General features: G+C 47.5%; 8 protein-coding genes across 8 annotated transcripts; 5 read left to right on the top strand and 3 right to left on the bottom strand.

Annotated features, from left to right (window-relative positions):
- Positions 1–1,758: 1,758 nt before the first annotated feature.
- EI90DRAFT_8481 (uncharacterized protein) lies at positions 1,759–2,887 on the bottom strand. Its single transcript, XM_039068154.1, has 5 exons — positions 2,529–2,887; positions 2,313–2,413; positions 2,152–2,248; positions 1,949–2,072; positions 1,759–1,868 (listed from the first exon to the last, which is right to left on the bottom strand). Exons 1-5 carry the CDS (start codon positions 2,768–2,770, stop codon positions 1,860–1,862), a joined length of 573 nt encoding a protein of 190 aa, XP_038923720.1. The 5' UTR covers positions 2,771–2,887; the 3' UTR covers positions 1,759–1,859.
- Positions 2,888–6,248: 3,361 nt separating this feature from the next.
- Positions 6,249–9,718, top strand: EI90DRAFT_3027239 (major facilitator superfamily domain-containing protein). Its single transcript, XM_039057978.1, has 21 exons — positions 6,249–6,494; positions 6,726–6,884; positions 6,940–6,980; positions 7,031–7,067; positions 7,123–7,217; positions 7,278–7,320; positions 7,374–7,439; positions 7,488–7,538; positions 7,611–7,848; positions 7,929–7,983; positions 8,067–8,117; positions 8,179–8,257; positions 8,321–8,361; positions 8,429–8,433; positions 8,495–8,518; positions 8,590–8,640; positions 8,713–8,812; positions 8,873–8,877; positions 8,903–9,045; positions 9,127–9,374; positions 9,622–9,718. Exons 1-20 carry the CDS (start codon positions 6,318–6,320, stop codon positions 9,220–9,222), a joined length of 1,557 nt encoding a protein of 518 aa, XP_038923719.1. The 5' UTR covers positions 6,249–6,317; the 3' UTR covers positions 9,223–9,374; positions 9,622–9,718.
- A 1,184-nt stretch (positions 9,719–10,902) lies between these two features.
- Positions 10,903–14,299, top strand: EI90DRAFT_2963677 (MFS general substrate transporter; the record flags this gene model as incomplete). The annotated part of the gene is made up of 17 exons (XM_039055465.1): positions 10,903–11,119; positions 11,277–11,515; positions 11,605–11,645; positions 11,714–11,781; positions 11,862–11,913; positions 11,989–12,154; positions 12,216–12,266; positions 12,333–12,570; positions 12,655–12,709; positions 12,791–12,841; positions 12,899–12,977; positions 13,042–13,082; positions 13,231–13,256; positions 13,333–13,386; positions 13,461–13,555; positions 13,666–13,818; positions 13,906–14,299. The coding sequence occupies 17 exons, from the start codon at positions 10,903–10,905 to the stop codon at positions 13,960–13,962; spliced, it is 1,683 nt and encodes a 560-aa protein (XP_038923718.1). The 3' UTR covers positions 13,963–14,299.
- A 4,250-nt stretch (positions 14,300–18,549) lies between these two features.
- On the top strand, positions 18,550–19,123 carry EI90DRAFT_3114388 (uncharacterized protein; the record flags this gene model as incomplete). Its single annotated transcript, XM_039062663.1, has 2 exons — positions 18,550–18,999; positions 19,064–19,123. 2 exons carry the CDS (start codon positions 18,550–18,552, stop codon positions 19,121–19,123), a joined length of 510 nt encoding a protein of 169 aa, XP_038923717.1.
- A 1,571-nt stretch (positions 19,124–20,694) lies between these two features.
- On the bottom strand, positions 20,695–22,285 carry EI90DRAFT_3143194 (NAD(P)-binding protein; the record flags this gene model as incomplete). Its single annotated transcript, XM_039064995.1, has 7 exons — positions 20,695–20,837; positions 21,075–21,221; positions 21,249–21,330; positions 21,459–21,717; positions 21,805–21,953; positions 22,014–22,180; positions 22,246–22,285. 7 exons carry the CDS (start codon positions 22,283–22,285, stop codon positions 20,695–20,697), a joined length of 987 nt encoding a protein of 328 aa, XP_038923716.1.
- A 465-nt stretch (positions 22,286–22,750) lies between these two features.
- Positions 22,751–23,676, bottom strand: EI90DRAFT_3027214 (uncharacterized protein). The gene is made up of 2 exons (XM_039057977.1): positions 23,363–23,676; positions 22,751–23,119 (listed from the first exon to the last, which is right to left on the bottom strand). The coding sequence occupies exons 1-2, from the start codon at positions 23,477–23,479 to the stop codon at positions 22,958–22,960; spliced, it is 279 nt and encodes a 92-aa protein (XP_038923715.1). The 5' UTR covers positions 23,480–23,676; the 3' UTR covers positions 22,751–22,957.
- Positions 23,677–24,163: 487 nt separating this feature from the next.
- On the top strand, positions 24,164–25,660 carry EI90DRAFT_3143187 (kinase-like protein; the record flags this gene model as incomplete). The annotated part of the gene is made up of 9 exons (XM_039064993.1): positions 24,164–24,272; positions 24,336–24,376; positions 24,431–24,503; positions 24,556–24,825; positions 24,884–24,997; positions 25,051–25,096; positions 25,150–25,265; positions 25,321–25,543; positions 25,594–25,660. The coding sequence occupies 9 exons, from the start codon at positions 24,164–24,166 to the stop codon at positions 25,658–25,660; spliced, it is 1,059 nt and encodes a 352-aa protein (XP_038923714.1).
- Positions 25,661–26,051: 391 nt separating this feature from the next.
- EI90DRAFT_7802 (kinase-like domain-containing protein) lies at positions 26,052–27,062 on the top strand. The gene is made up of 3 exons (XM_039068034.1): positions 26,052–26,100; positions 26,161–26,739; positions 26,811–27,062. The coding sequence occupies exons 2-3, from the start codon at positions 26,506–26,508 to the stop codon at positions 27,015–27,017; spliced, it is 441 nt and encodes a 146-aa protein (XP_038923713.1). The 5' UTR covers positions 26,052–26,100; positions 26,161–26,505; the 3' UTR covers positions 27,018–27,062.
- Positions 27,063–27,531: the final 469 nt, after the last annotated feature.

The following is a 27,531-nucleotide window of genomic DNA, read 5'->3' as shown; positions in this document are numbered from 1 at the left end:
CTCGAAGTTACTCATCGATCCAGTTACCCTTCTCTACATCATCTAGCTCCTTGGCTGTATGCCCACTGATATGAGATGTGTCACCTAGCTGCGTGCTACTTTCTCACACGTCCATGCACTCACCCGGCCCGGAGCGAAGTGATACCGATTTTCCCTGTCATTCTCGACCACAACAAATCTATCTTCTCACTGCACAAGGTTGCTGCGTATTTACATAAATGACGACGACAAATTGTACTGCAAAAGGATTACGAGTAGCACCATCAGAAAAATCCGAATTCCTGCCCATGCAATGTCCCTAGATTACGTATATAACTAGGAAGATCGATATTGGAAAGTAACAAGTGTGATGCTTGCGAACGCAGCCAGCACACAAAATAGTCGAGTTGTCAAGGTGGTAGATGCCATCCCATGTCCACTCAGTTTTCGACACCACGAGGATTCAGTCCTCAGTTTGCACGCTAATTTGTATACAAAAATCCTGACCAGAAACAGAGCTCGCTGCAGCGCTTAACCGCGGTATATAGCTGGGTTCGCCGTTATTGCATCCTCATGGGAGTCTGTTGCAACATTACCTTTTCATCATTTACCATCTTCTTGGATACCTTTGAGGGCTGTCATCGTTCATTTTGTTACCCTGTAGGCCTGTCAATGTCGGACTTCAGGGAAATTATAAGTTGGGGGACCCATGCATGCATTTGAATTACGCATGAGAAACAATGGCGCGGCAGAAATTCAAGATAAGGAATCCAGTACATGCATGATGATCATTTCCAAAAGAAAAAAATCACACTAAAACCAGCTGTTGCGATGATGCAGCCGATGTATGCAACTGGAGGGTTTCGATCGTGACGCCCTAGCGTATGAACCACTGCAACTAGCTGAGCCGGTCCCTTCCAACTACGTGCATGCGATCAAGGGAGAGGTGAGTGAATGATGCCGGTGAAGTACGTACGCGCGCGGGGGGAGGGGGAGGGCTGTACCCAGCCAGGCCACCACAAAAAAAAAAAAAAAAAAAAAAAAAAAAATGAGTTGCACGAAAAGGCTTTGTTTCCGTTGCACTTTGCAATATTAGGTACCAGCCTGCACATTAGCATGCCATCGCTGCCAATGAGGCAGCCAACGGAGAATCCATCAGGCGAGAGCAAAAACAATCAACTATATCCGATTGCGCATGAGGTGTTTGGAAAAGACCTTGGAATTTGTAAAATGCCTTGCATTCGTCCAACTTGAAAAATAATGATGACTGTGGACCGGGACGTGTCCCTCCAGATGTATGTATTCGGCCATTGATTCCTCAAACTGCACCGTGAACGGCAAGTCGTGAGTCAGGCCATGAGCAGCTAAGGGTGAATGTCGCGTTGATTTGAATTTTTCTTTTCTTTCGATCCCTCAAATTCTCATAGTGGGTAATCACGCTTGAAGCTGAGACCGACCCATTTGCCATTTCGTCCAGAGCACTAATTAATTGGATCGTCATCGGATCTCAGCCCGATTTTTTTTTTTTAATTTTATTTTTCAAGCCTTCGGTGGTTGGACTGGAGAACCATGATTCTCCGGACGCCCTCGGGGGTCCAAGCGTGAATGCCTGTGGTTGAAACGACTCGGACGTTGAAGTGGGCCCAATTCACGTTTGTATGGGGGATCGCTCAGCTGACAAGACACCAAATTCGTTTCTGGTCCTAGTTACAGGCATCGATTTGGGGGGTTATGATGGTGGGGGAAGATGGGACGCCTTTTTTTTTTTTTATGTTGAGAACGAATTTCGTGGCAACCTATCTGCACGGATACAGACCGATAAACAGACGGATGCAATGGCCCTTTGCTAGACCCCCCCCCCCCCCAAGTCATCGGTTCCGTTAGTACGGCTGACGAACCCGGGGAAGTTCATATCAGCAAAAAAATGCAAATGGGTATCAAAACGTTTTGATCGAGATAAAACACTCACATCATCGATCGAGGCATACAATCTCGTTGCGATCAACCGCCCGAGAATATTCGCCGGCGGGTGCATAAAACGTACGATGAATGAGGTGTACTCCTTTGCAATGGTGGAGTCTGTTTCGATCCATCTAAGCATTTCAAAGTGAATTATGATCATCGCGCGCGGGAGACGAACAAGTGAAGTGGCTAAGGGGGGGGGAGACATACGCGAAACCATAGTTTCCTGAGAAGTCGGGACTGAACGCGATCCTTCTGACAAATCCATAACTGTTATCCTTGACGAATTGAATGGTGTATCTGGCATCTAGAACCATGGACAGGAAGGATCAGTGTTTGTCGTAACAGACACTGGTCCCCTGCCAACATACCGAGATGGGACCATGCCTCGTTGTCGATGTAGCCTTGCTCGCCTCCAATTCCAGGAACAATATGGGCAATGAGTGTCCCGTCTGCAAGTGTAACATTTCCCCTACGTTCAACATCAAGGTGAGTCAGCGGTCGGAGGAAGGACAAAAAAACAAAAAAAAAAAAAAAAAAAAAAAAAGCAAAAGATGAACAAGACTACAAGAGGATGATGAACTCACCCTAAAATCTTGGTATTTACCCGTCTATATGATTCCGCATACGGAACCGCTCTCAAATCCAAATCGATCAGGACGTTCGAATTGGCAATGTGCTTGAAAACAGGTGGTTCATGCCTGTGCGCTGTGCGTGCGCTTGCCCAATCACGGACGTCGGCTTTCGCTGCAGTAGCTACCCCCGTGTTGGGGCCGAGGGAAGCAGCGAGGAAGAGGATGGATGACAAGAGTGCTTGAAGAGAAGGCATAGCAGTCAATAGGGAAGAGCGCGGTGACTGGGATGTATACCACCCGACCCCCTTCTAAAGTCTGGGGTTGGAGTTTGGGCAGTTTTCATATTTATACACTCCTGTCTAGGGGGGGGCCCTGAACGACTACACGGCATGTGCCAGCAAAGGGTCCATGCTGACTGAGATATGGATGTTCCTCTGAACTTTGTGAGGTGTGTATGGCATAATATTCCGATATAGTACTTAAGGGTAATGAACAAACTCGGAGGCAAAACCGTGTGCCAGCGCTTGAGGGCTCATCAACTTCTGAACAAAGAAGATGTGTCCAGCCAACCCTTGGGAAGCAATAATTCTATGACAGGATGGACGGACGAACTAGTGCGCTCGACCCAATTCGTCAAACCCAAACGGAGATGTTTCCATATGTGGTTCAAAGTGGGGCTGACATTGCGCGCGAATGCCACGTGGTCGCCCATGAGCCCCAAGGCCTCCTTATCTCCAAGCTCCGCTGAACGGATTCCTGAGCAGAAAGAACATTGAACCCTCTCAGAAGCACGTAAGAAAACACGGAAATCATATCACCAATTATTGCTGGTGAAGCCGTAGCTGGCTGAAGCAGCTTCTATAGAGTGAAATCAGCTGCGCACGGAAGCAGGGACTCATGCACAAGGACCCTTGTATAGCTTCAGCTATGTAGCTGGATTCCCGATCAATATTTCGAGGCGTGCGCGAGATCGAGATCCATGTTTCACTCTACATAGCGGAGATCCCAAATCCCAAAACGAAAGAGGGTTTTTATACATTTTGCAAAAAAAAAATCTGCCGGTTGGGATATACATATTCTAAAGATCATCGTTCACGGAAAAGGATTTGAGTTCGGTCCTCACCCAAATGTTGTTGACTAGTCAATTCTTATTACTTATATGACAGGAATGCATTGGTTAGCTGGAACCCAGCGCAGTACATAGGACATAGAATGATGGAGACTAATCCATCGCACTTGCTTTACATAATGCGTGAAGAACAAGAAAAAAAATTAGCAATATTACCAGCACGTTAGAGTGCCTGAACCCTCACGAACTTGATGGCTTGTCATAGAGAACACCGCTTCTAGAAAGATAGGAGACAATAGAAGTTTGTCCAATGCTTGTGTCACTCTCAAGCTCATTTTCTGAGCGTAGCCTGTTCGACCGAGGTACGACTCCTGTTCAATGAGATGATTATGAGCCAAAACATTCCATGCAGGCGTGCGCAAGCGGTCAGACTTACATTCACTCTTCATGAATACTGAGCGCTCAACGTCGTCCTCGCGTTTCATCCTGGTAAAGGTGGTGCTCATAAGGAGCAGCGAGCCAACTTCTGAATAGTGCGTTCGGACACTCCTGAAACTTCAGCAATCTCCGAAGATAATTACACGTGCGACGAGTTTAGGCGCCTAAGTAAACACGGGCACACTGGTACCGTTGCTTCCTGTTAAAATGCCCAGAACGTGCCAATTTGGTAGTGAGCGACTCTACCTTGATCACTAGTTCGTTAAAACCGAAACGGGCAGATTTTTATTTGCAAGGGGTTGCAAACACTTGACCCTGCCGGTTGTCCTACGTTTCTCTCGTACCAACTGGGACAGATCCAATGATGGTGTCTATCAAGGCAAATATTATGATGAACCATTCGCACGTTGATACTCGGGTCGAACCACGCACCCTTGACTTGCTCTTTGACAAGCGCCCATTGGCATTGATTTAATATGATCTGAGCTAACGCGCGACATAGCCCTTAATAATCCAAGATTGCGATCACAATTTTTGGGCATGCCAAGTAAATCAGACGGTGTTGCGGTTCGAGGCGCATCCCGATCATTGAGATTCTACGCAACTGAGGTGAATTTTTTGTTGTACTACTGTACACGTAACGACGTGGCAGTGTGTCCTCAATACAGCATGCGTACACGGGATCGTCAAGGCATGGCAAGGGTGACTGGTTGGTGAGGTCGGCGGTGACGGAGTCCTCTGGCTTGTGGTTATTGGCTGTACTGGATTGTCGTCGATGGAGGAACCACCACAAAAGCCGTATTTACATTTATTTGTACCGACACTCTCTATTGAGAGTTCTGCTGCGGACGTTGAACTTGTCTACAAACCCGCGACGACCAAGCAGTCGATCCTAGAAGCCCTCAAAGAGTCTCACAGCGGACACTGCGAGCGGTGAATGCATTCATCCCGGGCTGGCTATACATACACTGTGCATTCATGTTGAACCCCAACTACCCAACTTCCCACAGTTTCATTGGCGCACAGACATGACTCTCTGCCCTCAAGAGGAGAATTTACTGACAACTCTTTTTTTCTTCATACTTACCTTGACCTGGAGAGCCCTTTCAAGTTTTGGGATCTCTGGTACCAGGGATGCATCATTGCACGGCGACCACGTTGGCCGCATTGTGACCTTGGTGTTTGTATATTCCATATTGGAGTATGCAGGGTCTCAATCTTTGCCTGCTCGTTGCGGCCCTCCGGCTGCTACGAGCCAATTCTTTTTTTTTTCATTTCCTTTTCTATAACTCCTAATCCCAATCAACCATCATTTGAGCGGGGTGTAATTTCAAGATTGTAGTGGCCCACCGATGCCATTGCTGTATCATTTGTATATATAAGAGACCTGTGAGGAGGGCTGCAGAACTTTGTCTCAGAGCTAGATATATAGAGTGCTCATTTGCTCAACCCTTGCCAGCACACTGATCCTGATCTCACTACAACACGTTGAAGGAAGATAAAACTAAGACGACAACGCTACATAAAATACAGAGACAAAACAGAATGCAAAGAAAACTGAAGGGCAACCAGGCCGGCGGGGAAGAGACCATTTGTGCATTTATGTAGGAAATGGCGGGGCCAACAAAGAACAATACAGAGGGCGTTGTCCAGTCTATTGCAATAGAGGGTGACTGTTGCCCAGGTGATCTCTTGATCGGTAATGGAAAGCGAGGGGATTACTGTAAAGCACAAAGAAATTGTGGGGATCTGGATAATGGATAACTCGCATCAATTTATCGTCGCGTATGGTACTTATCTTTCCGAGGTCGGAAAGGGCTGCGGAAATTATAGGCATAACTGTAAGCGCAAGTGATATTGTCGGAAGTAGCCGGTATCAGCCATGATCGTTTCATGGCTATTGCCGTGAAACTGGTTTGCCGACGCTTGGGAGAAAATCTCCTTCCAAATTTAGGCATGCCGTCAAAGAAACCCTTGCACCTTCTGTCCCCGGTTCGGTCGCCAGCGCTGTCCATTTAGGGCAACCTCAGCGCAGGAGCTTGCAAGAGACACCAGAGATTGCTTTTGTTATGCATGAGGCTGATTGCAGCGCCATGGTGACTGTGTGGGGGCTTGCACATTTCATAAATATTGCACTTTCTCACGGAAAAACAATCTTCGGCGAAAAAAAAAAAAATGGCCTTCGCCAGCCCGACCATTTATTTATTTTAAAATCAAACAATGGACACATCACAACGCTTAAGTAGAACTTGCTTTCGCACTTGCATCCAAACGTATTTCCAGACTCAAAACTGATGGCAGGTCCCAGCGCTGCGTGTTCTCGGGAAACTCTCCTCCCCCCTGAACAAGATGGAGTACCAAAGGAAGATTGCGATCCTGAGCGCTTAGAGTATGAAATGGGACCGTTGGAACTAAGCAGGAGGGCTCGATGGACCATACTGGCAGGAGTGTGGCTGGCCAAATTCCTTGTGGTGAGCTATATAACACAACCTTGGATTTTCACCATCTATTTCAATGACAACTTTTGTTCATCTCTCCCTAACAGTCGGTAAACAGTAAGCTTCTATGAAACTCTATCTAGAATCAGAAAGCACCAACACATCCTCTGGCGTTTGCGCTTGCAGCGACCCTCGTTGCGACCTTGTTAACTCCATCTCGAGCGACTTCACATCTTCCCATTTAGCGGGTTGGCTCGGTACAAGCTACCTTTTGGCGACTGTTCCTTTAATCCGCTCTATGGGAGACTATGTGATGCGATGGGACGAAGAGGTGCAAATCAAACTGCTCTCGTCCTTCACGTCCTAGGTCTGTTGGGCTGCGGTCTCTCGAGGAACATGGAGACGTTGATTGCGGCTCGTTTCGTGAGCTTCTCTAGGCCTTTCCATATGACCGCTCATTTGCTGATCAGCCTATTAGCTGGCTGGCATCGGTGGAGGAGGTCTCGTTACTACTACCCAGTATGTAGTTATTGAGTGGGATAACTCTCTAAGCTGATGCCTGCACAAAGGGTCATCATTTCGGACATGTATAGCGTTCGGGAGCGGGTCTCGCCACTGCCGTGGCTTCAGTTTTCAGTGAGTTGGGGGATATACATTCGAGTTGGGTTGTTTCGAAACATTGACTGATTCAACAACGTGGTTAGATGTGTTAGGCACAGGCCTGGGCGGCGCTTTGGGAGGTTTGATAAACGATTGGTGAGAGGGAGCTAAACTCCCTTACACCAGTTTCTAACGCGGTACCGTCCTATTGCACAGGCTTGGCTGGAGATGGGCGTTCCTCATCCAGCTTCCTCTTTTCGTATTATCTTCTCTATTGACCTGCTCTTCCCTCCACTACGTCGTGCCTGGAAGAGAAGAAATGCATGGGAGGCTCTGAAATGCGTAGATTATGCTGGATGCTTGTGTGTCCTAGGCGGAGTATGTCGTCTTACTCTCTTGGGAAATAAGCTCTACTGAACAGCACAGGTTGGATCGTTTTTGGTTTTCCTTTCTCTACATTTTAATAGTGACATTCCTGTAAGTGTTTTCGCGCATGACCTATATTTTCGAAAGATCGGGCTTGAATTTTTATTTTTATTATTGGATTAGTTGTCTGATCCATTGGTCATTGTATCAATCGGACTCGCCATCGCTTTCGCCATCTTATTCATCGTCGTCGAATTCTACGTAGTCGAAGAACCCATCCTCCCTTCGTGGCTACTCAAGAAGCGCATTCCCTTACTTGTCGGCATCTCCAACATCCTCGTTCCACAGTGCAACTTTGCTGTGATGTACTTTTATCCATTATGGTTCCAGAGTGTGCAGTTATCCTCGACTTCGGAGGCTGGTGAGTTTTTTTTTTACATTTCTAGGGTATCTATCTATATAGCAAGTGGAGCAACAACACTCAAAGAAAGAGATGTTTAGGTGCTCACCTCTTTCCGAAAGCCGTGGCTGGAACTCTTGGATCACTCTTTGCAGGGTAAGGCTGCTAACCGCAAACTGCATCTCTCTTCACGATAACACATCACTGACGAAACCCCCCCCCCCGAAAAAAAAAACTAGGTGGATGATCAAGAAAACTGGAAAGTACAAAATCTTGATTATCATCTTTGGGTAAGGGAGGGGCGAGAATTTTTTTCGTATTCGTCGATAACTCATCACATCCACAATCTAGAATTTTTCCCACCATCGCTGCTTTCCTCATCGCCAACCTTCAAATGGACTCTGGAGCTTGGGCCCAATGGTTTAACATCGTATGTTCCTACGAAACATTTCGTCTCTACAGCAATCAAATCTCAGTTTGCGAATCTCCATAGGCACCTCTTGGGTTTGGAAATGCAGCCGTACTGCAAGCAACGTATGTCCTTGTAACTTTTTTTTTCCCTCAATGAGTTAGTCGCAACTGACTGAGAGTACTTCACTAGGACAGGTAACATTTTCGTATGGGGCATGCGTATCAAATCTTTCCTCTAACAAACTCGTGATTTCAGTCGCTCTCCTAGCTTCCGTCGAAGGTCAGTTGCTATATATATATCAAAGATTGAATAGCGATGGAGTGAGCTCAAAAACTACTTGCTTTGTACAGTTCAACATATAGCCGTCATGACAGGCTACACTCAGCTGTTCCGGGGTATTGGTGAGGGTTCCGTATTTTTTTTTTTTTTTTTTTTGGTATCACCCTCACAATCGCGCTCGGAACACACCGCAGGGCAAGCATCTTCTGTTGCGATATCCTCCGCCATGTTTCAAACGCGACTCCTTTCCGAGCTTCGATCGCGAATTCATGGACCTGATGCGGAGAATGTAAGGTTTTTTTTTTTTTTTTTGCTTAACTCTGACGTCGTCGTCGTCGTCGAGGTGCTGACAAGCCATGGTGTTTTTTACGCTAGATCGTCCAGAAATTCGTCATTCCGCCAAAGTTGTCGCCTCTCTTCCTTCGGACTTACAGCTGTCCGCTCGAGAGTCATATGCGATCAGCTTGAGAACAGTTTTCTTTTATGCAGCCGTTTGCATGTTCATCTCTTTCGTTGTCCGGCTTGGGGTACGTTGGGGCTTCTTCTTCATCTTTTTCTTTTTTTTTCCCAGTACAAATAACTTATTACGATCACCACTTTTGCGACAGATACCGGAGATCTCGCTGGATCGCAGATCGAAACCAACGCCTCATCCCAAGTCCTCGCGTCAGAGAAGTAGACGGAATCCTGGGGTTTGCATTTAGAGCTTAAACTCAGCCTTGTTCATGAATAAACCACGGGGATGAGACTTTGAAAGTTCACCCATTCACGGACACCGATAAACTACAGGTGCATATCTTCTGTCCTTACTGTTCAAAACTACAACAAAGATACAAATAATGTCATGTTATCGACATACTACGACGAAGCATGCATGCAACAGTAACACTTGCCTAAAGACAAGCCACCGCAAACACCGATCAACATGGGTATTGGATGAGCAAACCATGACGACAACGCCGGTATGCATATCATACTCACATCTACATATATCAGTTATTGATATTATACCCTTCTTCCATATGCCTAGTATATACGTGGTTCACTGTGTTTATTCGCATGGCACTACGCTACGCTACACGCTAACTACGTTCCGCATGGTAGCGCTTATTCGCATCTTATTCCTTATATCACTTATACCCCTGAACATATGGTTACAATATTGTTATTGGTGATCTTTCCAGTGTCCCGCTACGTGATAATAATGGTCTATCTATATATTACATAGGATCGATCGATCTGAGTCCGTGAAGTCTGATATCAGATTGTCGCACTCAGCCACCTTTACACACTGTATGTGGCACAAAACAAAGGGCAAACAATGCTCCCTTGGCAACGTTGCCAGTCAGAAAGCAACAATAAAAGCAACAAGTTTACCTGTAAACTTGGCTTTGTCCCAATGACCGCAACATAGATATCGTTGGCTAGCCGACTTATTGGTACAATGGGCCCATCTCAACACTATACATTAGTCATGTACGTGACGTCATCCATGCACTTTTGACACCAGCGGTCATTGCGACATCATTCCAAGAAACGATGTTCCGCCGAACACCGAGAATGGAATTAAGCCTGTATATGTAATCAAGCTTTTGATCGAGTATCAACTACATAAGACGGTGAGTGACAGACGTAGTTTTACATATCCGCAATGGGGTGATTCAAAGTTCGAATCGATCACTTCCCGCGAAAGATCAGCCGACGCTGACCCGGAAAGCAAACCCAAGCGAACACCGCGCGTGTTGATGACAATATGTTGAAAGTGGCGCGACTCACAAGACAAAAAACATCCGGTTTTAGCGAAAAAAGGGGATCTCGAATCTCTTTATCAAAATCGGCAAAATTTGGACCCCCTGGCACAAAGTGATTTACCCAAATAAGGAAATCCCCCCATGAGGTATGATTGTCCTTTACCCGATGAACTTGAAACCGGCAGATTTTTTTTTTTGGCAAACGGCGCGGCAGGAAGGAAAGCCTTCCGCTTTCGGGTAGTCTCCGCCATGTCTCCCAGCTAGTCTGGCCGGACCAGATCGACTCGCAACCAAGTTGTGTGCAAACAGGCACTAGTGATCATGACAGAAGTACGCATCCATATTCACCGCGAACCACCGGTAGTATGCATGCAGGGTTACTTAAGCTGTCGCGAACAGAAGCCGAAGTGTGAGAACTCTGTCCATTGACGCTAGTTCACCGTTCCATGTCACAAGCACAATTCATTCACCACACTTTGCCTAAGCTACTTAAGCGCGGGTTAGGAATTGCAGGGTCCCTCAAACAGAAAATATCTGGACTAAGACGGGCTTGAACTGCTCGTGCTCGTGCTCTTGGTTCCGCCAACCGACTCGAACCTTTTTTTTTTCTTTTTTGCATCAATTCCCAGACCAATGACAAGCCCCCAACTCGTTTTCTCAGAGAACACTCCCGTCCTCTCTGGACAGAATAATGCATTACCAGGAGAACAATATTACCGTACGGGATTCGAACCGGTGCGAAATGACGACCCCGAGCAGTTAAAGTCCGAGATTGGGCCGTTGGAAATAAGTAGGAGAACTCGGTGGACCGTATTAGCTGGAGCATGGCTGGCAAATTTCCTTGTGGTGAGTGTATGGTCACAATCGGGGAGGAGGGGTTCCCCCATCTGTTGCAATGTCAACTCCCATCGATGTCTTTTTTTTTTTTTCTCATAGTCAATAAACAGTAAGCTTTTTAAGAATACCACCGAAAAATCACCAACATATCTCTGGTGCTACTACTGCAGTGACCCTCGTCGCAACCCTAGTAAGCTCCATCTCGAGCGACTTCAAATCTTCCCATCAAGGAGGGTGGCTCGGTACAAGCTACCTTTTGGCAACCTGTTCCTTCAATCCGCTCTATGGGAGATTATGTGACGCGATGGGACGAAGAGGTGCTAATCAAACCGCTCTCGTCCTCCACGCCCTTGGCATATTGGGATGTGGTCTCTCGAGGAATATGAACACGTTGATTGCGGCTCGTTTCGTGAGTTACTCATAGATCCTCTCTCTCTCTCTCTCTCTCTCTCACACCATGAATGACCGCTCGTTGCTGATATTTGGTTCATTATGTAGCTGGCTGGGATTGGTGGAGGAGGTCTGGCTACCACTAGTCAGTATGTATCTATTTTTAGGATTTGAGCGAAATAACTAGCTCCAGCTAGCTGATGATAACCTGCAAAAGGATCATTGTTTCGGACATGTATAGCGTTAGGGAGCGTGGTCTCGCCACTGGAGTAGCTTCAGTTTTCAGTGAGTTGGGTTGGACTTGCATTATTTCGAGTTTGGGGCGTTCCCCGAAATCATTTGAACATTGACAACGTGATACATAGATGGGTTGGGTACAGGTATGGGCGGTCCCCTGGGAGGTTGGATAAACGATTGGTGAGAGCTATAGCCACAATCACTACTACCCCTTACTCCACAGAGCTTTCAAAAAACTTATATCTCCAATCGTAGGCTGGGCTGGAGATGGGCGTTCCTCATCCAACTTCCTTTTTTCACGATATCTTCTTTACTCACTTGCTCCTCCCTCACCTACGTCGTACCTGGAAAGAGAACGGATCGTACATGGGAGGCTCTGAAAGGCGTAGATTATGCTGGATGTTTGTGTCTCTTAGGCGGGGTATGTTTTGTTCTTTTCTGTCTTGGAAGTCAAGCCCCCCTCCCCACTGAAATAGCTCTAGATGGGATCATTTTTAGTTTTCCTTTCTCTACATTTCAATGGCGATACACCCGTAAGTGTTTGGCGTTTCGTATATGTTTCGAAACATCAAGACCAAGTTTTTTTCTTGTCATTTAAGTTGTCTGATCCATTGGTCCTTGCGTCAATCGGATTCGCCATCGCTTTCGCCATCCTATTCCTCCTCGTCGAGTTTCGCATAGCAAAAGCGCCCGTTCTCCCTTCATGGTTGCTCAAAAGGCGTATTCCATTACTCGTCGGCATCTCCAACATCCTCGTTCCACAGTGCAACTTTGCTGTGATGTACTTTTATCCGTTATGGTTCCAGAGTGTACAGTTATCCTCGAGTTCGGAGGCTGGTGAGGAGTTGTTTTTTTTTTTTTTTTCTAACTTAGGGTTTGTTTGGAGTTCAACCAAAACTCAAAAAAAAAGAGGTTGTTCAGGCGCTCATCTGTTTCCGAATGCCATGGCTGCATCTCTTGGATCACTCTTTGCAGGGTAAGGGGGGGGCTTACCACCACACGTTACCACAGTGCTCTTGACGATCGTATCACTGACAAACTTGATTAATGACACTAGGTGGACGATCAGGAAGACTGGGAAGTACAAAATGTTGATTACCATCTTTGGGTGAGTTGGGGGAGCCAATTTCGTTAGCTCAAAAATTAACAATTCATGATCTTATAGAATTTGTCCTACCATTGCTGCCTTCCTCATCGCCAATCTTCAAATGGATTCTAGTCCCTGGGCTCAATGGTTCAATATCGTGCGTCCCCTTCCCTCCCCTCCGTCTCGTACTCGCGTCAAATCTCATTCGCGATCTTCATTAGATACCTCTCGGGTTTGGAAATGCAGTGGTGCTGCAAACGACGTACGTCCCATATCCCTCTCGAATCTTGACAAGCCGCGCTGACTTGAGAATATATTTTCACAGATCAGGTAATACTTTTTTACCAGAATCTTTTTTTTTTTTTTCCTTTTCTGACGAGGCCTGCCTGTGATTTTTTTTTTTCAAATTTTTCAGTCGCTCTCCTAGCTTCTGTTGAAGGTCGGTGTGCTATATATATATATTGAATCCCCCGATGTTGAACAATGATGGAACTCAAATTTTTACTGCATTGCAGTTCAGCGCATAGCCGTCACGACTGGCTATGCTTCGTTGTTTCGGGGTATTGGTGAGGGTCCCCGCTCATACTTTTATTTAATTTGCATTGCCCTCATCATATTTCGCGCGCCTCTGGCGTTACAGGACAAGCATCTTCCGTCGCAATATCCTCTGCTATCTTTCAAACCAAACTTCTTTCCGAGCTCCGATCGCGAATACATGGACCCGATGCCGAAAATGTTAGTGGTGGCGTTTTTTTTTTTTTTTTTTTTTTTTTTTTCCTTTTTGTTTGCTTTAACTCCTGAGGTCTTCGAGGGTACTGACGGGCCATACGTGGTTGCAATAATAGATCGTCGAGAGGATCCGTCATTCTGCTAGGCTCGTCGCCTCGCTTCCTCCGAATTTGCAGCAGTCCGCTCGAGAGGCGTATGCGATCAGTTTGAAAGCAGTTTTCTTTTATGCTGCTCTTTGCACGTTCACCGCTTTCGTGGTTCGGCTTATGGTACGTAGTAGTTATAGGCTTTTTCTCCAACACGATGAACCTCTTTTCATCTCAAATTGCGATGCTGATGACTGACTGCGTGAACAGATACCGGAGATTTCACTAGATCGCAAACCCAAAACAATGGGCTCAAACGTCAGATAGCTAGATAGGATATGATCCTGGAACTTGCATTAGAGTAACTCCACCTGTTCGTCGGAAATTCAACGGGAACTTATGTTTAATGGTTTCGATCTACCTTGATGCGACTACTGTCGATGGCCCTTATTGCAGTTTTATCGGACAGTTTTTATTGCGTCGCTGCGCTAGATAAAAGCACGGCTATCTTTGCCTTTCATTCCCTCAGTTCTCGTTTATGAGTCTTGAAGTGTCCCTTTATTTTTACGATTAGGTATCTTTACTCACTATGATCTCATTGTGTAATACGCGTTCGTATAGTTATTATAACGCCCGTTTATATAGATGATAAATACAAGGTGACAGGATTAACCTTTGATCGAAAGGCATCACACTCGGAGCGACCCATTAGAGTAAGGGTGCATGCACGAAATTCACAAAGACGACCATGTCCATGTCACGCTTCTTGGATTTTCCGGCGCCGTGCGCAGATCGAAGAGATCTTGGGACCGCGCGGCGCAAAGCGGCGCATCACCAAGCGGCACCGCGCGTTTGAACTCGGACAACCTGCCTAATCGGAGGGTATCTATTGAAATTGAAGGTCCCCTCGGACCTCGGAGCTCCAGAGTGGAACTTTGGCCGCTCTGACAGTTTATGTAATGCTGGTGTATATGGGGTTGGGGTTTGGGGTTGTGGCGTGCGAAAGAAAGGTGAGACCGGGATGCAACTGTCAACCAGCATTGAATTCAAGGGCGCTTTCTGCAGCAAAAGTCCTATTCCAGAGAACGACTTCTTCGATGGGAATAACGAACGGCTTTGATCGCGATATATGCATGGGGCCCGCGAACACACATCTTGTAAGGTAGTACCTTACTAGACTGCTACTCACTCATCTGGCACCTGGAAAGTACCAGATCACATACATAGAAAAGCTAGCTCTTAAGAAGGCTCGTGAGCGCAGCTATATGCTTATAGCTAGAGGCCCGCGGGATTAGCCATTTATAGGAGGTACATACTACGATTGCGGCGTATGAAGATAGAGAGCTACTATGGTTTCTTAGCGTAAAATGAAAATCTATCAGCAGCTGAGGCTTCTCAACGAGATGAGCTAGGGATTCGATATATAGTATCGCGCTCCATGTTAAGCTAGTTGATTGTGATTAAAAGCGCTTGGGGAGAACAAAATGATGTCGGTGTATGTCTTTTTCTGCATACATATTGATCCCGGTTGCAGACTTTCCCTGTTCGTCGAGCCAGGCTGGCCAGGGGTTCAGACAACTTAGCCAGGCAGGAGAGAGAGAGTTGAAAGTCCCGAAGCACTTCAGGCTGATCTGATCAAGGCCATGAAGCCTGAGAAGGATTGATATGGTACTGAAATGTAATACAGGCGCAGCGGCAAGAATGGAAAGAACCTTCTGGAAGGATCGATACACGGCGATTGTCGATAGAACATCAAAGCCCAACATACTTTTCTACTCTTGTCAGATGAGAATGAAAGACTGGTGGCTGGGTTGTACGGGCGCAAATGATGCCGCCGCGCCGCCACAACATTTTCCGCTTCGGTTGGTAACTCGCGAATCTCACCATTACGGGAATGTCACCGCTCGTTCAGCCATGAAAACTTAGCTATGTGCAACTTAACTAGCGGCCCAATGCATAAGTAAAGCCTGGGGACTGGGAGTTTTCGGCCCAAAAAAAAACGGTGGGTCATCGCAAGCCAAGGGGTGAGCCACAGGCAGCAGACTCATCCTCTCGAGAATGACGAGATATCTACAAATACAAGGGCTCGCCGCAGTGTATGGCTAGTAGCTTGGTATATAGTGCGATGGTATGTCACTGACTGATTCTGGGAGCCCAAAAACTAAAAAAACGGAGTTTCACTACGTTTGTATAAGGGGGGGGGGAAAAACGAACCTGCCAGAACAGATGGAAGAAAGGGTCAGTTCTACTACGATCACTTAGAGTGTGTGTGACAGCCGCCCCAAGCCTCTGTATTTGGGCGTTTCAATGATACTACCAGTGATGGTTGACACGATATACACAGCAAGAGTTATGTTTCATCATCTAAGGGGGGGGGGGATTAGTTACTGGCTAAGGAGAATATAATATCAGGGCTGTGAAGTTACTATGGCTAGCGACAGCTAATGCCGCCGTCACAGTGCGCTGATGCGATCGCTATTATGTCGCAGCTCGAGCTTTCGCTAGGAGGGATGGCCCTAGCCTCGTCTATTGCTATCAAATACACCAGAAAGTTAAAGTTGGATTTCTCCTATGACTTGTGATTTCATGCTGCTGTCAGCGCCAAAACAATAGTGTGGAAAAGAGTGTGACCCACTGCACTTTGAAATATGGAATATTTCAAGCCAGAAACCCCCCCCCAATTAGGTTCGTCGCGCGGGAGGGGGAGGCTGGAAACTGCTTAGGATGGCTCTGTCGTATGGCGCCGTGGAACGACTCTGTGCGATGTCGACTGTGGCATGGAAGGTCGAGCCGGCGAGGTGCGGTTTGTCATTTCTTGCCGACCGCATGTAGGAACATCCCCCCCCGGATCACCTTGTGTTGAGAATGATTACCTAGTCATCCGGCACTGAAATTTCGCTGTGTCAAGCTTCGTTACGGGCCATGCCTCCGTGTTTTTTTTTTTTTTTTATTGCGGCTGCGCTCGGACCAGGTAGAGGCCTTCCCTTGCTTAACAAACGGCGTCAGCGTTAATAGCTCCCCTGCACCATGATCGAAATCATACATACATAGTCCCATTAAATATATTTCCATGTTTGGTTGGAACTTGGGTGCGCTTAGAAAGGTAGCCGAGCTAGCGGTGACTAGATCCAAAGGAGAAGGAGCAATGGTCGGCGGCCATGGATATGTTCTTCTGTATATGATCGTGGGCGGGCGAGGTCGCAGGTGCGGTACTCCCAGTAAGCTAGAGCCTGGCAAGCAGCAAGGTCTGATAATGATGATGAATCTATCTTATGTAATACCCCGCGGCCTTGTGGTGACGTGGCAGTGCGGCTACCTCTCTTCGGACATTGTGGCAGCAAGATCTGACCTAGGTGTTTTTTTTTTTCGAACAAGATAATTTGCCCGCTACATGCAGCCGGGGAGACCTTAGCGAACGGCTAGAGATCAAGGCCTTGCATGCATAATTATCCCCCGAGAATATTTACAAAACGCAAAGTTCACAGTGCATAGCCGACTTATATAGCTTAGTCGGCAAGGAACGCCTGCCCCCTCCCCCGGGCCATCTGAAAGATGGATCTATTAGAGTGCCAGCCGGAAGACGGGGCTTATGAAGATCCAGGAGGTGTCCAGGGAGAGCATTCATTTGAAGTTATCCAGTACAAAAAAAACCAAGCCTCCGGGCGCTACAATTCCATGGGAGTCCATCAGCCAGCCGCGCGAATACGCCAAATAAACAATGACCAAATGCAAGGCCGAAGTCCTGGGAGGGAGTGCCTAACTCTGCAAGCATAGTATTCGCTATCGGCAGGGGAAATACGTTATTTATGTCATGGCTTACGTGAGGACATTCAGGAGCCGGAAATCTAGACTCGCCGCCCAACTGCACCCATCATTCACAGCCCCATATGTGCATGTACAGTGCGATCAAGCCAATCAAATATTTGCTTTCCTACTTGGACGGAACGTATATCCTAAGCAATTCCAAAATATCCCATCAGTGTCGGGAACATCATTATTGAAAGATAAAATGAACAACCTGTAATCACATGGCATGACCCTAGCTGCGTTTTGTAGCCGAAAATTTTTCACGGAATGACGGATGACCTTCGCGGCGGTCGAATCCGCGGCAGGTGACGTGTCCCGTGGCTGACCGTCATGTTCCGAGGATCGGGTCCTCTCTCTCGGTATTCATTGGGAGGGTGATCTTGATGACAGGTTGATCCCGACCGGTGTCAATGACTGCACGGCTTTCTCAGCCCGAATTTATTTTGCAGATTGCTGTGAGAGCCTCGCTACGACTTTTTCCCTCCGTTTGTAGCACGGATTTCGGGCTGTGTGTTAGCACGTTCATCAAGAGTGGAGTTTCCTGTTCCACAGGCGTCATGATATGAGCGCTTGCTTCCTGCTCCATCAGATAGTGTGGTCCACACTGGACGTGTGAGAGGGACGATTTGAAAAATCGAGTGAACCTAAAGCATGCTGTAACGCTATAGAAGCCTAGACCAAGACGCGAGGCGCTGATAGTGGCAGCTGCGTGCGGTGTTGAGGGAGGGGGGCTAGAGCTTCTAGCATAGCTTGCCACTAGTGCGCGTTGCACGGAAGCTTTTCATTAGCGCCGATGTAGTCCAGAAGTCGATCCCTGTACTGGCAAACGTCTCTTGAATGCAGGCCAGACCTCTCTTATCAGGGCAATCAGAGAAATTGGCAAATGTGCGATAAAGCCGGATGTTTCCCACCAGCAGGGGAACTGAGGTATCTTGGAGATGAATGAGAGCCGCGCGGCCAGTTACAAAGTAGGCAACTTGTGAATGAATACTACCTAATTTGGGTGGGAGTGGCGGCCAGCTTCGAAATTGCCTTGTTGCTTAAAACAGACGTTTGTCGAGGTGTCACCAAGTCCTCGACTACCAACCACCTCACTCCTCCAGCCGTATGGCGTGTCACAAGTTACCCTACCGATCCAATTCCATCGACGAGCAGTTCAAGCACTATCGTCTGGATGGTTGGGACGAAGCAGCCTACGAGCGCGAATATGAGAAAGAATTGGCCCAGGAGTGTGGAACCTGCACGTTTAGGCGGCCTGTGGACGACGATGAAGCAATCTCCTTCGCTCGTGGATCGCTGGATGAAGTGGGCAGTGTTTCGAGGTGTACCCCGTTTGAAGCGGAACGTCCTGCACAAGTACCTTCATTCCGCACTCTGGATCCCAACGTCAAAGTTCAGCTCGGTCGGAGTAGATCTCATCAGGGGCGCAGAGACACACAGTCTTCACAATTTTCATGTCCATCTCCCAATACCTTCCATCCCCTCCGGAGATACTCGATTACAACAGGAGAAGGACTCCCGAGCGACCATTGTGGGCTACCTCGGAGGGCTAGCGATGTGAGTTCCAACGTCTTCTTTGCGAGTCGTTCAGGCTCCTCAATGAGAGTCCTTCCTTTTTTAGATTGCTTTGTATCCCAGTGCAACAAATGAACCCAAATCCCCACCCATCAGCGCTAAATAATGATTTGTTACGGACACCGTGTTCCGATTCCCAACCCAATCCCCATATCCCCCCACTCCACTCCACTTACGCCCTCATCGGACCTAAGCATTCCTTCACTGTTGAAATCCGAATGGGCGCAAATGCACCCCTCCCCCCACTCACCCACTCTCGTACTCCTAGTAGCAATGCACCCCCCCCTTCTTCGTTGTACCTATTTTCATAGACAATCCATTCAGCTAGTCAGGCAACAGCCTCACATCTTCACATCTCTGCCCCGGCAACCGCTGGCAAAAATCCAGATCGAGCCCTACCGATCTGCAACAACGCTGTTGATGATGATACCTCTAACCTCTAGTCTCGTTGCTGTTGGATTTCGTCTACGAGTTACGAGGGGTACACGACTCGCAAGCTGGAGTGCGCTCGTTATGTGAACTTGGTTGGAACTTTGGGAAGTTCGCATGATGTGGCCCTCATAGACTTTGGTCTTTTTGGCACAAATTGCCGGCCGGTCCGGTCCGGCCCGGTGGCAAGAACTTGCCCCACTCGGAACTTGCACATTACTTAATCTTGTTGTGCTAATGTCCGGGAGCAGTCATTCGTCGCACCCCACTAGTGTGACCTCCCATGCTAGTCACCTGGTTCTACTCTATTGGCTTCCGTCATAGAGATGTCACTTGGACGTGGGCAATGGGGATAGTCGCCGACGATGTAAATGAATGTTCTTGATGACGAGCGGCTGGATGGATAACTTGGGCATTAATATGAAACGGGGGGTCGGAACATTCATGGCATGCAGAAACCCCCCATCTTCCCTAGCTTACATGTAAATACTATCGAAGGATGTCTTCATGAAACGGCAAAAAAGCTCACTAGCCTGAGCGCTCTGGATCCTAATATTATTATTTTTTCTCACTCGTCTACATATGGTATATACCAGTGAGCTAGCTAGTGCGTGATCCGGTATATATTCTCCCTCCCTTTAAGCTTCCTTGGTCCATTTAACCACAACAGTACTGGAACGTGTTTCACGGGTTAGTTGGTGATATTCATTATATTTTATAGGCCCGTTCGGAACGTTGGAAGGAAACAGGTTTTTCTCCACTTAGTTTCTTAATTCAAAAGCACTATGGAGTCGTTTGCTTCTCCTCCTCAAGGAAGATCGAAACAGGCAAAAATATAACCTGTTTCTCCAACCGGAACGAAGCCTATAGCTATAAGCTCAGGGCTCATATGCTCAATCGGTCGCTAGACGTAACACACGAGGCCACTCTTCGCCATTCAATTTTTCCGTTATCACATCCTAGCCAGGTGATGGCAGAGCTTCTAGTCGGGTTCTATGTAATTCCTGTGAATTTTGTGTGCTAACATTATATACATGTATACATGATCATGAAGTTGGACGTGGGCCGATCGGTGATTACGCGCGGCGCCGCTGCATGTAACGACGGCTGCTCATCCCAATAGCATGAATGGCGAAACAACGCTGGCGCCGCTATAGGACAATAGTATGGCGATAGAGGGAACAAACGCATGCAACGGCAGCCATACTTGAGCGATCGCAAGGTCCATCTACATGCATCATCATGCCATCATGCTCCGATCAAACCCCTCTGAACCAAACTCGTCACCGTATCCGACAAACATTGCTTCTTACTGATATACTTGATCCCAAGCACCCTCCCCGCCTTTTCGCCACTCGAATAGCTCGGCTTGGGAACAAGATACGCTTCACCTGGGAGTCCCTTGTTGATTCTTACGGCCGTTCCAGCACTTCCAACCAGAGCGGCGAATGTAGGGTCGTCACTGGCTTCGGAAAGGGTGTTCACTAGAATGAAAAAGAAAAGGGGAGAAGAATGATCAGCGACCGTTCGCCTCTTCTTTTTTTTTTTTCTCTTGTGTATGTGTGTGTAGGAGGGGGGGAGGATATGCGGTGGCGGAAGACCAATCGGAGATGAACAAAATTACTCACAAAAGTCTTGCCATGAGTAGGGCCCCACACTGACGATAAACCTTTCCCCGCCTGCTTCTTCGAGGACCAAACTTTCAGCATGAGCATCAGCGACGTTCCTAACATCGACCCAACTCCCGTTCGCCGATAAGAGTCGAGTTCTTTCGTCTTGTTCCGAAGAAGGGGTGGAAGGACTTGTGCTTTCAAAGGCGACTTTTCGGAACAAGTCAATGGAAGTGTTCAAGGAGGAAGGACCTGAAAGTTCGTGAATTGTTGGCTGGAATTGAGAGTGTGTGATTGTGTGGCGCAGTAGTATTGAATTGTACGTGAGTTGATGTTGTCGCGCCGAGTTAGTAATTAGTGACAGCTGAAAGAATGTTGTGATAGGGGGGCATGTCCACTTACCCCGAAGACAAAGGACGGTAGGATCGTTACCAGGTCAAATTTGATCCCTTCCTTGGTCTTGACAAATTCCCATGCAGCTCTCTCAGCCAATACTTTACTGGCTCTATACATGTTCATCGCGGGGGCTTCTCCCCTTTTCTCCTTGACAACCTCCGGATCATGCGTATTCCAATCTGATTCGGTGAACACGTAGCCAACGGGTTCAGGGTGAATGATGGATGCTGCTGATGACGTTATCACTACCCTTTTGACATTTTGTCTGACGGGTATGTATGTAAGGTAGGTTGAGAAGTATAATATTGATATCAGAATAATGGAGAGCTGCGAATGGGGTCGCCAGACTTACCCATATTTGAGGATGGTTTCGAGAATCCCAGTGGTGCCCTTGATGGCGGGAGTGAGGTATTCGTCAGGATCCGTGGCATTCAGATGAAATGGAGAGGCTGTATGAACGACCGCATCGACGTTCTTGACGGCTTCATCGAACGCTCCTTCCTGAATGCATGTGATATCGATAAATTCATTAATTCGTATATAACACGCACGCACACACACCTTTCCGATATCCTCTACGATGACATAGGAGAATTTCCCAGGGAATTCCCTCTCAAAAAGGTTCTTAAGGTATTCACCCTTTAAGGTAGAACGGACGGTCCCGATGACGGAAAATCCACGTTGGAGGATGGATTTGACGACCCATGCTGCGATGAATCCGGAGGCCCCTGGAGTACGTACATGCAGAGTGAGAAAATGTTACAAATGTGGGTATAAAGGATGGGGAACAAACCTGAGACAAGAATTGTGGCGGGAAGTTTGATGGCAGTCATACTAGTGAGCGTTAGAGGTTCCCTTGAGTACGAGATGTGATAACTACTCGGGGGAAGGTTCAATGGACACCAAGGTGTGGGTTTAGTCAGTCTTATAAAGAATGCGGTTTAGGAGTCACTGGGGATAACGTTCGGGCCCGATCTGTGCGGAGAACGATAGCCATCGACATTTAGTCCCTCCGGGAGTGGCACGACTGCCGGCCGAGCTTGTTTGGTCATGGTTCCAGATTTACTAGTACTGTCTCCAACAGATGTAATCATGTGCAGGGGACTTTGCCATGAACCTCCAATATATTCCGATGACATTCTGTATCCTCCACATTCGATTGAAATATCGAGTGTGGAGGAGATCAGATTATGGGGAAGGCCCGCGGTGCGGGCATCGAGCCCCGCACACACACTTCTTTCTTGAGATGCAAGGATTGCTGTTCTCCATCGTTATGATGCGAATTAGACCTGTCGAAGTACGTGGAATAAGCCTTGATTGACATGAGATATATTGTTGAGAAATAAACAGTGCTGAGAGCTAACTATTGTCCATGATCATGAGTGACGCATAAATAAACAGACGCAAGACGAAGGGCGAGAAGGATAGGATGTTGTCCTCACTGGCAACTGGGAGCAGCGAATGCAGAGGTATGGTCTGTGGTAAGGTGAATTCAAGTGAGGGGCTCATGTCACCTTCCGGACAAACCACACAAAGATAAAGAACGAAAAGACAAGAGCCAGAAAGATCATGTAACATGCCCATCGTCCCCCTTGTCGTGTGGCCATGGCGTTCATTCGTCTAAAGGTCCCACTTAAGATGTCGGTTGTTTCTGTGAAAGCGTCGTTCTGGAGGCAGAAGTGCAGAATGAGAGAAGAGTGTTAATTCCGGATCAGGATCAAGAGCGTAACAAAAGATGGAGGGGAGAATGGGAAGAAGAGGAAGGTGAAGAGGAGAGGGAGTGGAACGTACCATATGTGTTAATTGTACCGTTGACTCTCGCACTTCATTCCCTATCCCAGTCGTAATCTGAAAGACACAATTCAATTCCCCAGTCACACATACACATCCTAACAAGAGAGAAAACTCACATCTTTCAACAGTTTAATCTTCGCATTCAGTCCATCAATCCTCTCATCATTCTGACTCTCCAACTCCTCCGCCGTCCTTTGCGATTGGTATCTCAGCGTCGTCGAGTTTCCATTCATCCCTAACCCAACCCTGTTCCCGGCATGGTGCCATTATAATACGTCGACGATGAATTTGACGACGCATAATGGCTATTGGTATTTTCGAGTGTACCGCTATACGGCGACGAACGACCCGAGTAAGGTGGTGTATTGGTCCCTTGGGTCGATCCTTGCGAGCGGTCTCGGTAGGACAGAGATGACGGTGCTTTGAATCTGAACACAAAAAATCGATGAGAAGTCAATGAGGATGGTTGACGTGGTGTCCACGGCATGCACAATTGCTATGTAATATCCCGCGTACCTGTTACTCATACTAAAATATCCCTTCATTTCTGTGGCGACGATGTGAGGAAGGCTGACAGGGACAACGAAGCCGAGGACGCACGTCGGGAGCAGAATGGGGAAGTAAAATGGAGGCAGTGCTACGGGGCAGATAACCGGCAGGTCCCGGCGAATGAATTTCTCCGTAATCTCAAGAGACTGAGCTCAGTGTGCAACGCGGCGTCGATTAAAGGTTAGACCCTTAGTGTGCAGGGGAGCACTATAGAAGCTGATCACCTGCTAGGTCCGGGTTCGGGGCATCTTCCCGCAGGGACCCACGTGCTATTCCTTACGATTATTGACGTGCCGCTCCGTTGTGAACCGCCACTTAGATTGTTGCACCAAGTGCATGCGGGCAGTACCCGAGCGATTTCCCTGTCCATGCTTTCGCACCAGTCGAACGATTCAGGAAATTCCAGCATTGTCGTTGGAGTTCACTACCGCGTCGGTAGAAAGATCGGGGAAGGAAGTTCCAGTGCAATTTTCGAGGGTATACTCCAGTTTTCCAATATTAGGTTTGCATAACACAAATAACCTTTTACTTCTTCCCAAGGCACGAATCTTATAAATTTGCAACCTGTCGCCATTAAATTTGTGCGCAAGACAGACGGCCCGGCGGGAGTGATTCGACGTGTGTTTGCCAAACAGGAAGCGTGGAAGTCCGACTCCGTGCCTCAACTTCGGGATGAATTCCGGTCTTATCGTATCCTGTCAGGCTGCGGTAAGAGAACCAGTTATAGAGATTTAACACGATCTGACCTTTGAGATCATAGTCGGCATCCCTCAAATTTACTACTTTGGTTACGAGGGTCCCGACAATATTCTTGTCGTCGATTTGCTAGGACCAAGTTTAGAAGATTTATTTGACTCGTGTGGACGGAAGTTTTCCATCAAGACCGTCGCAATGACGGCTAAACAGTTGCTAACTCGAATACAAACAATCCACGAAAAGAATCTTATTCATCGCGATATAAAGCCAGACCATCTCTTAATCGGACTGCCTGGAACAAAAGCCGTGGATATTATTCACCTTGTCAATTTCGGTTGGTCCCACAGCGCCCTTCCCAACCTCCAGGCTTGCTTATTCATGCATTCGGCCAGGATTGGCAAAGGTATACCGAAACCCCAAGACGGCACAACACATTCCTTACAGTGAGCAGAAGAGTCTGATTGGCGCCGCTTCCTATATGAGTATAAATACGCATCTGGGCCGAGGCGTGTCGATCTCTTCATGCTGTATCTTCGTACCTAACTATTTCCATCATCAGAGCAATCACGGCGAGATGACTTAGAGGCACTTGGCCATGTCTTTATGTCAGAGACCACCCTATCTTCAATGTCACCGCCTCTGATTGCCAATATATTAGGTACTTTCTCCGAGGTAGCTTGCCCTGGCAGGGACTGAAAGCAGAAAACAGACGCGTGAGAATTGGGGAGAAGAAGCAATCCACTCCCATCGATGAACTTTGCGTGGGGTACCCAGGTAGCATGGAGTCTATGATGATGTCTTGGTGTTCCTGTCTAACCATCAAATGCAGAAGAGTTCGCTGTTTATATGCTCTATGTGCGAAAACTGGAGTTTGATGAAACTCCTGATTACGATTTCCTGCGCCTACTTTTTACGAAGATTCTCAAGCATATCGGTGCAATCGAGGATGGCGTGTATGACTGGCATCTCCTGCATAGTGGAAAGGGACGGGAGGCTAATTCAGTGCGCCGAAGCCTTTTCTTACCTCCTACCTCGCTGATCATTGCATTTCAGTCTGGCACACATCTTCTTGCGCATGCCAATCAAACTAACGCTTCTCAAGGACCCCGGGTAGAGCCTCCGTCGGGTTCTGGGCCAGTGGTTTTCCAGGATCTTGGTTCCCGACCTGAAACTTTAAGTTTCAAGGTATAATTTGCAAATGCTCCATGACTCTAGTATCTCATCGTTTGAGCTAAGAACCCCACTGATGAGCAAGCAATCAACCCATTCCAATCTCGGTCTCAAATTCGTCCTAACACATTGGCAACATCCGTCCCCGCCCCATCACCACAACACCCACCCTGGTTGTCACAACTTCTTTTGGAACTTTCAGGAGTTGACAGCCGTAATCTCACCGGACAAATAAGTCAACGTGACGTTTTACAAGGCCAGGGCAGCTTTGGGAAGGTTTACCAAGGTGTTTACAATGGGGCAAGAGATCAGTTCCGTTTTTCCCTCGGATTCGTAAATTGATTGGGGTCCATTATATTACCAGGAAATTGTGTGTGTCAAGGTCCTGAAGGAAGTCCGCACTTCTGCGAACGAGGAGGTCGTAACAAAATTCTGTCGGGTTCGTCCTTTCATTTTCGCTCTTCCTACCACAAGGAGAGCTTATTATTTACTCCCCCAGAGGATGAAGCGTGAAGTGAAAGTCTGGACAACGTTACAACATCCAAACGTTGTCCCATTTCATGGGTGGGCACTTGAGTGCTCTTCAGAAACCAACACGACGTGTGCCAAACTTGTTTCGGCTTGGTGCGAGGGGGGAAATGTAACAGAGTACCTGAAGAAAACTCCAAATGCTGACCGTCGTCGACTGGGGAGTGTTGGATCATTTCTGCTAAACTCGAGTGACCATCTTACTCCTTCCTGGTAGGTTCTCAATGCCGCCCTGGGCCTACGGTATCTTCATGTTAAGGATGTAGTTCATGGCGATGTTAAGCCAGTACGAGCCTAAATCCCCATCTCGATTGCCATGAAGTTCATCGGGCAGGGAATTTCCTCAGGAAAACATTGTCGTCAATGGAAAAGGATTGCCATGCTATGTGATTTTGGGTTGTCGCACATTCTTCTCGATCTCTCCACGTACGCAGATGGATCGAGCGCTACTGGTACTACAAGATATACGGCCCCGGAGGTTCTTACTTATGAGGTGCAATGCCGCGATCGCAAAAGCGATATTTGGGCGTTTGGTTGTACATCTGGACAGGTGCGAGTGCTCAACGTTACTATGCAACGACTCACTACTGACCTCGGGGGGGTGCCTCTTGTTGCTTTCAGATACTTTTTGATCAAAAACCGTATCATGGATCAGAAACCCACCCTGCGATTCTGCGCGCGATAATGAATGGGCGCGCCCCGTTTGAATGGAACGATCCTGACGACTTTCTCGCCGGTGTCATTAGTTGCCTCGAACGAAATCGCAGTGAACGTCCAACCATTGAAGAACTGGTCCTGCGATTAATACCCGTACCCACCGCTGAATGATACCCTCATTGGAAACATTGTGGATCACTGCTGGATCTTCATCTGAATATTGCTCATGTAACTTCTGTGTATGTGTATGGAACATTGTACTTAGGCCGGTATATGTAGCTTCATTCTGTTCAAACTAACCGCGGCACCTAAGGCTCTACTGGGTAGCGCAAAACCCCCGTCGACGTCAGCCCTTGAGTGAACAACTTCACGGGTACGGTTTCTCTGGGTGCCGCTATAAGTATGTCGTATATGTGTTAAAGAACATATCCTATCGATTAGAAAGAAGCGGCGTCTATACATGGGATAACTCTCGGCTGCACGAGGGGTTCATCAAGATTGTCAAGTTGGTATGGTCGGGGTGATGGAGTCCTCTGGGTTGTAGCGTCGGGTTACCCTGGCCCATGTGGTTGCAGGATTGTAGGCAGATCAGCCTCTATTGGAACAGATTCATTCCACACAGCTTTTCGATGCTCTAGTGTCTTTCGCATCTCCACCAGTACTCTTGGACTCGCTGTTGTGTTTC

Source organism: Cantharellus anzutake (assembly GCF_015039405.1).
Source record: "Cantharellus anzutake strain C23 chromosome Unknown EI90scaffold_1, whole genome shotgun sequence".
Taxonomy (NCBI): Eukaryota; Fungi; Basidiomycota; class Agaricomycetes; order Cantharellales; family Hydnaceae; genus Cantharellus; species Cantharellus anzutake.
This window is presented reverse-complemented; position numbering and strand designations above follow the sequence as displayed.